This window comes from Tuber melanosporum, assembly GCF_000151645.1.
Source record: "Tuber melanosporum whole genome shotgun sequence assembly, scaffold_2, strain Mel28".
Taxonomy (NCBI): Eukaryota; Fungi; Ascomycota; class Pezizomycetes; order Pezizales; family Tuberaceae; genus Tuber; species Tuber melanosporum.
In genome coordinates this window covers 851,587-863,543 of record NW_003298863.1, presented here as the reverse complement: position 1 = coordinate 863,543, position 11,957 = coordinate 851,587, and the positions used below count along the sequence as shown (strand labels likewise).

General features: G+C 47.7%; 1 protein-coding gene; it reads right to left on the bottom strand.

Moving 5' to 3' along the window:
• Positions 1-7,125: 7,125 nt before the first annotated feature.
• Positions 7,126-10,828, bottom strand: GSTUM_00005561001 (uncharacterized protein). XM_002837689.2 has 4 exons: positions 10,114-10,828; positions 9,582-9,943; positions 7,579-9,261; positions 7,126-7,520 (listed from the first exon to the last, which is right to left on the bottom strand). The coding sequence occupies exons 1-4, from the start codon at positions 10,610-10,612 to the stop codon at positions 7,389-7,391; spliced, it is 2,676 nt and encodes an 891-aa protein (XP_002837735.1). The 5' UTR covers positions 10,613-10,828; the 3' UTR covers positions 7,126-7,388.
• Between the last annotated feature and the right edge of the window lie 1,129 nt (positions 10,829-11,957).

The following is an 11,957-nucleotide window of genomic DNA, read 5'->3' as shown; positions in this document are numbered from 1 at the left end:
TAGTCCCCACTCAACAATTGCGGAGGTTTGTCTGACATACCTCAATTTTGGAAGTGCCCGGGGTCTTTCACCAACTCTTCACTCTGCCCCCCCAACAATGCCCCTTCTGGAATATGCCTCCCGTCACCGGGGGGAACATGCAAAAAGGGAGATGACCGAAAACGTAAAAACACTTACACTGAGGTTTCTCGATGGATTTGATAGGCATATATCTGCCCAACGAATGTTATTACACTATGGTCGGGGAGGCGCCTTGGGCCGTAATTTCAACTACACGAGAGGACCTAGAGGCTTTACGGGGCTCCACGGGGTAGCATTTCTTGGGATGGGGGGGATAGTTGTTGCGGGATTAGAGATGAAGGAATGGGACGTCAATGCGACCGATTGCATGGGGAGTACACCTCTCACATGGGCAGCGGGGAGAGGGCATGAAGGGGCGGTAAAGATGCTGTTGGACCGCGCCGATGTCGATCCCAATACAGCAGACACCAAATATGGCCAGACACCACTCTGCTGGGCGGCCGAGATAGGGCATGAGGGGATAGTAAATATGTTTTTAGAGCGAAGGGATGTCAACCCGAATACCGCGGGCACTAGAGGCGGCTGGACACCACTCACGTGCGCGGCTGAGCGCGGGTATGAGGGGGTGGTAAAGCTGCTTTTGAAGCGAGAGGATATCAATCCCAGTACGGCAGGCACCAAAGGTGGCTGGACACCACTCGCGTTGGCGGCTGATCGTGGGCATGAGGGGATAGTACAGATGCTTTTAGAACGAGGGGATGTAAACCCCGATACGGCAGACACCAAATATGGCCGGACACCACTCTCGTGGGCGGCTGAGAGCGGGCGTGAGAGAGTAGTAAAGATGCTTTTGGAGCGAGACGATGTCGATCCCAATACGGCAGATACCAAATATGGCAAGACACCACTCTGCTGGGCGGCTGAGACTAGGCATGAAGGGGTAGTAAAGATTCTTTTGGGGCGAGAGGATGTTCTCGATACAAAAGACGTCGATGGCCGGACACCACTCTGCTGGGCGGCCGAGAGCGGGCATGAGGTGGTAGTAAAGATGCTTTTGGAGCGAGCGGATTTCAATCCTAATACGACAGACACCAAATATGGCCGGACGCCACTCTTGTGGGCGGCTGAGGGCGGGCATGAGGGGGTAGTAAAGATGCTTTTGGAGCGAGACGATGTCAATCCAAATACGGCGGACACCCAGTATGGCCGGACACCACTCTCGTGGGCGGCTGAGAGCGGGCGTGAGGGGGTAGTAAAGATGCTTTTGGAGCGAGACGATGTCAATCCTAATACAGCAGACACCAAATATGGCAAGACACCACTCTTATGGGCAGCTAGTAACGGCCACGAAAAGGTAGCAAAGATGCTTTTGGAGCGAGACGATGTCAATCCAAATACGGCAGACACCAAGTGTGGCCAGACGCCACTCTTGTGGGCCGCTGAGAACGGGCATGAGGAAAGGATGTCAATCCCAATACGGCAGACACCAAATATGGCAAGGCGCCGCTCTGTTGGGCGGCTATGGATGGTGATGAGGGGGTAGTAAAGTTGCTTTTAAAGCGCGGAGATGTCACTCCCAATACGACAGACACCAAGTATGGTCAGACACCACTCTCGTGGGCGGCCGAGAACGGGCATGAAGGGGTAGTAAGGACGCTTTTGGAGCGAGAGGATGTAAATCCCATTACGGCAGACACTGAGTGTGGTCAGACGCCACTGTGCTGGGCGATTGATCGTGGACATGAGGGGGTAGTGAAGATACTTTTAGAGCGGAAAGATGTCTGCGCACCATTCCAGATAACGGGAACCATGCGCCACTGTGGTGGTCTCCTCCAAGAGGACCTCATGGAGTTGTGAATATCCTAATCAAGCGGGGTAATGTCGACTCCGACGCAGGGATCACGCTAGCTCGGCATCCCCACCACCCTCCCTAGCCTCGAGGGCGAGCATGCGGTAGAGACACAGTTTGGGGGCGATGACCCTGATGCCAGCCTCACAATCGTTAATCGCCAGCCCATGCTCTCACCGGGAGTCTGCGATGAGTGGGTATTTGACCGCAATGGTTCTGTTTCCAAGTCCACAAATAGCAATCTCCCCTCAATCAAACCATCCGAGCTCCCTCAATCTCCTTCTTTGCTGCTTGTGCCCCCCGAAGTTCCGGTATCCTCCCAGGAAAACCAACGCCTATCCTAACAAGGCCCGACCCGTCAGCGGTATTGAGTGCGAGCAACAGGCGGGGTGTGGATGAGAGATCACCCGTCCGGACAAGATAGCAAGACGATTGCGGTTGCTCTTAAGGTTCTCCCCATCTAATATATCTTGAAAAGACAGCTAATCATAGTGAAAGATAAGACACTCCAAAACTATCTCCTTCTCGATCACTACTGAACTCTTTGGTCCTCCGTAACCTTCGAACAAATAACAAAGGAAATAACATTTCCTGCGACCCCCCATAACAAAAGACAGATATCATCAAGACCCCCAGTCCCTAGAGCCCTCCACCAATAACTCGATCACCTCCGGGATCTCCACCATCAACTCCATAGCCCCTATTCAGCCCATTGCACACTTTTGTACTTCGAGCGCCATCCCGCATCAACACGACCAACACTCTCAATTGCTATTTTCCGCAAAAAGGAAAACAGAATTGTGGTATCAATAAAGGTATTCTGTAGCCATAAGGGCATACAATATCTCAGCAGTTTAGAGCTTTAGATACTAGTACTCACAACTTGGTCACTGATTTTTTTTACTCCTTACTATATTGGCTTTGCATTCTTTTTACTTGCTTGACTCTCTTTTATTATCATTTAATTCGCCAAAGTTTTATTACATATTATTACTCATTTTAATTATTTTCCAACCTCATTTTCAAGTTACTTATCACCTCAAATTTATTGCTCTTTAGCCTCGTGGTATCTTGATATCTTTGAGGTCTAAATATTAGTTTCTGAAATAAATTTCTTGGTTGCTATGTTCAGTTGTCCTAATATGTCTATATTTTAATCGCCCAAGATCATGGATGAGGAAATTGTATCATATATTAAGAATGTTATGACATGTACTGGAAGTAGAAGCTAATCTATAAATTTGATGATAATGGAAATAGATATTTACAATCTTCTTGCTTGTACTGTTCGATAGGGTCAACATGTAAACACATAATATCGATTTGAATCTAATTTGTATTAGATCAAACTAAACTATTGCTGACACAGTAGCAAAGAGAAAGTGAGAGTTCTCATATGGAGGAGGATATTTTCACCCATCTCACTTCAAGGTGTAATTATTGTAGCAGTAGTTTAATTTCAGCACACTATTGCGATATCGATCTGTGACTTAACTAATTGTAGATTCTCAGAGTGCTCTGAAAGTCCTATAATTTCACTACCTCCTCACCTGTAAGGAGATTCTGGTAGTAAAGTAACTAAAAACCATCTCTCTCTTTCCCATATATCATAATTTCGGTAATCAACTTACTTGCATCGCAATATAATTATGCAATACTTTCTTCAAGACCTCCGTATACTCTCTGTAATGGTACAACCAGCTTGACCTTACCGCCGCTTTTGCCTCTCACCACCTACGGGTCCAGAGTAGGTTGAGGGGTTTCCAACCTATTTTTTTTTTTACTTCAATACAACTTCTATGAACTCAACCTCCCTCCGAAGGCAAAAAAAACGGATTGAGAAAGTTGAAGAATAGACGAAACTTATCACGTTTCCGGAAATCAGAAAGCGATGCCCGAAAGATTCTTCGCCAAGGATGCCTTCCCCGAGCCAAACGCTTGGTGGGAACTCGGGCAGAGACCCGCGAGTACTATGATCCAAAGATTTCTCTGCGATGACTTGGCCAACGGTGCCCCTGTCGGTTTGTCGTGCTGTATCGTATCGTGTGGTAGCTTACCATAAACTGAGCTTTCGAATAGTATTTTTCCCGAGTGATAGTACATGATTCTCTATCACCACGACGACGGTTGATACCCTTTATTTTTTTTCTTCTTACCCTAAATCCTTAATCACCTTCTGAACTCGGAGGACAATTTCCCCTTCTGTGTGGTAGAAAGTGCCGAGACGATCCCGGTCTGTCAATATAAAGGAGCCTCCCCACCTCTTTCCTCATCAACCATCCTCTCACTTGACCAGCACAACACATGATCTCTCTAACCACGCCTTTATTGGCTTCCCTTCCTTCTCTACACAATCCCACGTTTCTTCCTCTCTCACTGCCATCTCCTCTATTCCCCTACTACCGCAAAGTAATAGCCGGTTCCCCTCCTATTTCGCTGTCGCTCATAGTCGGGAAAAGCAAGTGTGACGCTCAAGCAAGTGTGACGCCCCAGACTTTTTTTTTTTTCCCAGTAGAAAGTCCCCTAACCCACCCAGCAATGCTGACCTCCCGTAACAACAATCACTCCCAAGTCATAGTAGCTAGTTCTACTACTATTTAATAATGCTCATGCAAGTGTTACATGCTGGACCTTTTTTATTTTTAACTAGATAAGCTTAGAAAATACTTGCTTTTAGTAATATACCTCTATTGTCCTGTAGGCTACAAAGTCTCAGTTAAAAGCTACAAAGTTGGCATTTCTTGTGATAGAATCACCTGATACACAAGAATCTGAATCAGATTCACTTTCAGAATTCTCACCATCATTCCCAGTATCCGTATTTTCTATGCTAGCCTGTTCCAATTATTGCCTTGTAGTAAAAATTTCAAACTCACCAGCCCCACCACCTAGGGCAAGTAATTGAGGATCAATTACATCTGTCGCACTTGCAGCGACTGGCTCCAGCGGTAATCGAGGTTTTGGTCTATAGCTGGCCGTCAGAGTCAGAGACGATTACTATTGTTCAAGGGTGATTGGTATTGCTGGTACGGATCTCTCTACTTGGGGTGATTGTTGTTACGGGAGGTCAGCGTTGCCGGGTGGGTTAGGGGACTTTCTACTGGGAAAAAAAAAAAAGTCTGGGGCGTCACACTTGCTTGAGCGTCACACTTGCTTTTCCCGACTATGAGCGACAGCGAAATAGGAGGGGAACCGGCTATTAGTGGAAAGTCACTACTTTGGCGCATAACTCTCCAGGGCCACAAATCGGTCCAATACGTCTACTCCACCCACCTGTACTTTCCCTTCATCCTCCTAACCTCTATCGTCTTTCTCCTCCTATCTCCACTCTCTCTATCTCCCTCTCCTTCCGCCCTCTCTATTATTTCCCTCACCTCTTTCTCCCCCCTCTCCCCTGCACCTACCCCTCTCCCTCACTTTCATCCCAAATCCTCCACACTCAAACTCCTGCAACTCTTCACTCAGAGGGGGGGGCTTACATTCTCCGTTTTCCCACCATATTCACACAAAAACCCAAAGCAAAACCCCAACACATCAACCACCACAAATGCCAGTGCTAGGTGGGGGTGCTATCCCCACAAATCAGCCAGCAGCAGACACCAGATAAAAAGTATATAGGCGGTGACCCTGCAGACCTATCACACTCTCATCATCCCACCATCTCTAGCACATCCGAGGCCTGGGCTCACTGGCGAGGTGGCGTTGAGTCGGCACTGGTAGGCCAGTATGCCGTCAACCGCACCGCCAATCGTTTAATCCCTGTTGTCGTGAATGCCGAACGTGATGAAGGTACCAACAAGATTTGCCGCTGCCGGCTGGTCCGGCCAGCTGGCTTGCTTGTTGGGGAAGATAATCGGGCAAGGGGAAAAAAAAATGTAAGTGGAGATTAATCAATACACGACCGGCACATCCACTAACCACTGCGAGTGGAAACCCTTATACATCAGGGATAATCTGGATACCGCTGAAATTACCGAGCAGTGCGGAAATGCGAAGCGGGGGTGGGGTAGGAGGCGTATGGTGTATTCACCCTTCAAGCCATGCGAACCTAGGGGTACATAATGGTAAGAAAGACGTCGACCTGCTTCCGTGCAGTTAATATAGCAACTGATCCAGCTTTCACAGTACCGTTTTACAAAAAGCAAAACTCCCTCCCCCCCTCCCCCCTTGGAGGCGGTGGAGGGGGTGCGAAACATCGTTAGAGAAGCGCTCAATTCCAAAGAAGAAAGAAGAAAAAGTAATTATATGCCCCCAAGCACTCTACTCGCCAGCAGGTAGTCGGAAGGTGTCCCCGCTCCGGAAATACCCCGGTGCTTGGGTTACATCGTCGTCAGATGTGCGGCTTCCTATTCTAACTAGGAGTATGCCGAGATGGGAGTTAAACTGCTAAGGTCACATTTAGTATATCTTTATGTCGGGATTAAGATTAGATTTCGGTAGAGCAAATTTAGCAAGACCACTTGATATAATATCTAGCGTCATCATTCACTTCCTACAACCTACTTCAATGTACAGGGGGTGGAAAAAAGTAACGCGACACTCGCACAACACAAATCCCCGGACATCGATATTATCAACTTATAGACTACTGTATTCCACAACAACCATTAATAAATAAAATAAGCAGGAGATAATAAAAAACTTTAGATCAAGTAGATCAACCTCTTGAAAGATTGGAGGTCTTCCTATGTGCTGGTAGTTGGAAGGACTGCCTGTTTCCTAACAGCTGTTGTAGATGTGAGTACAAGTACTGTGATGTACTTTGAGGCCCATTTTACTCTCCAATTCATCGGCTATCTTTCTGAGAGACCATTCTGCTATTTCTTGGAGAGCAGTAATATGGGTCCAAGCATTGCACGTCATTTCTTACTTGAAGCGTTGCCTCTTCTTCATCAATGATAGCTGCTTCTCAAGATTTTGAACACCTATGACTTGATAATTTTATTTTATTATTATCTTAACTGTATATGTACAGTACATTTATTTAAATAGACTACTTATGCTCACTACTGCGCATTCCTTTTACCCGCATATTGATATCCAGAAAATATTTGTAGGACTATGAGGGACAGAGTTGGTATTATAGTAAGGGAGAGGAGGTGGAGGTGTGATGTTGAGAAAAGCTGTTGCAATTGTGTCGCATCACTTCCTTCTACCCCCTTTACAGTTCCATACCCTCGAGTGATGACTCGTGTTTACAAGTCCCATTCCCTACTACTACCCTCACGAGCACACACCTACGCGGCTCACGGAAATGTAAAAAAAAAAATCACATTTGATATGCAATGGTATATACAGCCTATCGCCAAATTTATCCCCTTCATTAGCCACACTCACCAGTGGCCTTTCAGAAACAAAAGAAAAAGCGCTAAAAAAGAGGAAGAAAAAGGAATCCCGTTTCCCGCAGACAGCCCCCCATTACTACCGTGCCAGAGGAAGAAAAAAGAAAGAATAACAAGAAAAAACCCCGAACCCGAGCACTAATGAGATGTGACGAAGAGAAGGAATGCGTGAATGATCAACGCCTAGCGAAACAGCAAAGGATGGAAGCACGACCCAGGAACCAGACACAGCCAACGAACCTAAAGAGGGACAAGGCGGCGGTGGCGAGGAGGACAAACTGGAAGAACCATGCTGTTCGCTTGGTAGACTATCGGCATAAAGTTAGCATCTAAATTGCATGAAATAAGAAGTCGCGGTGAGCTTACATCAACACCGAACCAGTCAAAGTTCTCTGAAGTAAACAGAATGACTACCGTGCAATTACTAAAAATCCAAAAGGTGATCAATCGGGTTCTGAAGCTCTTGTATGAATCATCGAGGCTCTTTTTCTCAACTTCCTCCTCGGCGGTGAAGGGTGCTAGTGCACGTTTTACAGTTTCCTCGAAAGCTAGATCGATATCCGCCTGCGGTTTCTCCGGCTCATCTATTACCTTCGATTTACCCTCAACCTTGGTCTTCGCTGAGGGCAGTGCCTCAGCTTTGTCGGATCCCTTGGTACCCCAAGAAACGTCATGCCAATTACAGAAGGCATAAACGTTGAGAATATTGGTGTACGACGAGGCCATCACTATGTACTGCCAGAAACTGTGTAACATGTGCCAGGGATCGAGATACATTACCGAAGCGACAATGTAAATACCATAAGTTGAGACCAGGGCCAGAATAATAAGACCGGTATTCGAAGTAAAGAACTGCTTGATAAACTCCCCTACCGAATCCGCCTTCAAATCCGACCAGGAATCCTGGTTCGTAAAGGCACGGGCGACAAGGTAGAAGGCGAGCACGAGAACATAAAACTGAAGGATCGAGAACACGTAGAAGGACAAAAGATAGCTGTGACGGGATCCCTTCGGGCGATTGCCCAAAGCAAGGATAAATTGCAAAACCAGGAAAGCAAGATAAATATACTTCAACATGTCGTTGAAGACCGGCGTAACAGTATCGCCAAAGGGCCAAGCGTGTTTCCCCCTTTCCTTATCCTCGTCAGTCGGATCACCGACAAGGTCCATGATAACAGATGTTGTGAGCCAAAACGAAGCGATCGAGAACCAACTCATGAAGGTCGAAAAAATGTTATAGATTAATTGGACATGGAAAAAGAACATGCGAATGATGCTGTGCGAGCTGGAGTACATGCGACCAAAGTGCATGAGCGAGTAGATACCAGCAGCGAAAGAGCCGTTCAGCCATCTTCGACGCTGAGAAATAAATTCTGCAGCTCCTTCCGGCACGTCTGTCTCTCCTTTTGACGAGCGAACGTATGTCAAATGCCACTTGGAACCCGCCTTAGCAACAAGCTCGAAACAAAGGATACGGTCCTCAGCCAAGAACATGTTCTTCTTGAAAATATTCATCCCATCAATACCCTTTTTCCCGAACCGAGAAGAAAGCGTGTGATCGCCGTGAAAGTACTGCTCCAACGGACGGCCCATGATGGCACGGAACCGGTAGGCCGAGAAAGCGCCGGGGAGCACACTGACATAACCAAACGCCGACTCCAACGGCTTGTCCAGAATGTTTGAAATCTTGTACTCAAAATTCTGTGCCGCAACAAGGGGGTTGAGGAGGTTTCGCCCCCCCTTACCCAACATGGCGTGGATCTCACCGCAGGCGCCACCGAGGCTATTGTCGTTGTAGAAGGCTTCCCAAAGAGCAAGGATACTCTTGGGACCAGGCTTAGTACCGGCGTCAATAAGCACGCAAACTTCCGGATTCAGAATCCTTCCGAACGCATTAAACAGCCATCGATGGGAGTTGATCTTTTTAGAATTCCGTTGCTTAAGACAGAACATTACCTGTACCGGTGGAAAAGCGGAGCTATCCGCATCGTCGGTAGGCCTGACAAGGTGCTGGTGAGAAGTCACCGACAGCTGGGTGGTGTATTCAAACTATCCATCAAAAAATAATATAATTAGCCGGAGAAACTCCCATTCAATCCAGAAAGAAATAATGTATATCCGAGCGAGAAAATTAAAAGTGTATTTTGCCCCCTTCTCAGCCCGTACCGGGCTGGAAGAATCGAAAACCCGGTAAGACACCGTAAAACAGACAACCCGGCCCATTCTCGGTTGGGTGAACACGGGAGGCTTGCATTACCGCACACACCATCGGATAACTCGCCGCCAATATGGTGTGACGACGACCCACACCCGTTCCCTCGCAAATAAACAAACGCCACGGAGATAAACAAAAACAAAAACAAACTTACGATATGAGCCGTGGTCTCTTTGCCATCAACATCCTTCTTCATAACACCATCCTGAAACACGCCCACAGTGGCCAATACATCGAGGGTGTTCTTGTCGCAGGGATCGATACCGTCGAAAACCAAGCAGACAACAATTTTCTGCCAAGCCGGCCCCCCCTTCCACCAGAACTCCGATTTTTTCAGGTTAACAATGTCACGGACATTTTGCATCACCCCGTGAAGAGTTCTTGCCGTGAGCACTTTGTCTTCGTTGTAGTAAGTGATGGCTATCAGTAGCTCTGTGTGTCGATTATACATCCGTGGTCTCAGATCGTATCCATTCTTGAGCGTATAGTCATCAGGATCACATGTTGCCGCAGTGTCTGTGTGCGGTACCCAAATTAGTAACTGTCTCGGAGCCAACTGCCATAAAGTCCCGTAGCAAAGGTCAAGTGAGGAATAGGAGAGAGAATGAAAAAAGCAAAAAAAAAAAAAGGAAAGGAAAGGAAAGGAAAGGAAAAAGAGAAAAAAAGTGAGGTGGGGGAAAACAAACATCTCATGTGAGTAAATTCATTAGCGGCGGCATCAGCATCCGTAGATTTGTATTTCGCCTGTATTGCGTTCTGCACAGCTGAGGGCACAGGATAGTCGATAGAGAGCACCTGCCCATGCTGCAACTTCACCTTCCTCGTAGCATATCTCCTGAGCCCCTGGGGAGCCTGTCGTCTCCTCCACTCATCCATAGAAACCACACTAGCGGGCCTAGCGGCGCCCGAGGCCGACAGGACTGTGAGCGAGGGAGTGGAAGGGTTTGGAGACTGCAGTTCAGAATAATAGGGCCCAGAAAGGTCCTTTCTGTGGCGGAATCCGTCGGGTGTAGATTCTCGCGAGGAAGATTCGTCAAACGGGCCAAGGAATGGACCTTCTTGCATTCCACCCGTCAACGGGACTCGTTCGTGATCCGCTATGTCGTCCTGAACTACTGGTGGATAGTCCTGAAGGTCGTGCCGTTCCGGTTGGAAGCCCCCTGGCGGAGGACCTTGATATGCCATTGTTTCGATGTGCAAGATGCGGTGACTCTTGGAGTGTGTTTGCTAAGGGTGTGCGTCGTCGAACCCTTTTCTTTCTATCTCTTAGCCTCTCCCGGTGAAGAACAGGCAAAATGTTATGGCTGAGGACCGGGCGATATATCAGTTAGGGCGAAGATTTTTAGCTCGGAGGGTCCAGTGTGTTGGTGTGGCCCGGTGCAAATTTTGGTAACGAGAGGGGGTGGGAAGAGGGGGAAGATAAGGGTTTGGGGGGTGCAGTAAATAAAAGTAAAGGTGTGGTTAGGGGTCTGCGAATTATTTTCGAACTGTTCCGGAGAGAGCAAGGCTCAGAAAGTTAACAAGGGAATGTGCGGAGATGATTACCGTACATTCAGTGAATACGGCTGAGCGAACGGGGATTGCGGAGCAGGATGAAGCGGAGGAGAGGGTTGAGGAGGGGAGGGGGGAAGGGAGAGGAGAATAATAGTTGAAAGGGCTTCGCAGTGTACGAGTACGGTACCAGTACTGTCCCGCACAATAGAAAGCAGAAGAGAAAAAAACAAAAGCTATCGGGACAAAACCACGCACCTATAGAATTCAACATGCGATAACACACGCAAAAAGCTGTGGGGGAAATATCACCACATTCATTATTCTATTGAGCCGAGCAAGTGGCAGCAAGCAGCAAAGCCCACCTAGACTAGCCTACCAGCGCCAGCTTGCCCTTCTTTTCCCTCGAATCCCTCCTCCTTCTCCTGTTGCTCCTTCCTCTTTCTATTTTTACCCAATGTCGGTGTGCAAGCAAGCAACACCAGAAAAGAAAAAAAAGATCCCCTCCAACCTGTCGAAAAACGTGAACCAATTCCCTGCAACAGATCCTTGCACCCGATGACGCGTGTCAACCGCTCACTTCCCTCTCTTCTCTCTCTCTCCCCTCCCATCTTAATCAGTGAACGGCTTCAGTGCTCCAAAATTTTATCACGGCTCAAGTCATTCACTGGAATAACATAATAATGTAGCCATATTCCCGCTCCCGCCTCGTGAGCCCATCACCCGCCATCAAATATTAGGGATTGGTCTCTTATGCGCGAGGGTGATTGATATAGTAGCTCGATAACGGTGTGGGCAATCCCCGCCGCCAAGAACTTTTCTCCGTTTCAGCCACGCCGATCGACCGGCGAGCCGAGCCTTTGAAGTGGACGTCAAGCACCGGTTAGCGAAACGATGGTAGAAGGAAAAATCTCCATTGCTCGAAAATACTCACCGTATCATATGTGCCCTCTCTGGACACACTTTCTCACGCTCAAATGGCGAAAGCTCCCCTTTGTTCCGGAAGCGAAAGTGATCCAACCAAGGCTTGAGCAACTAG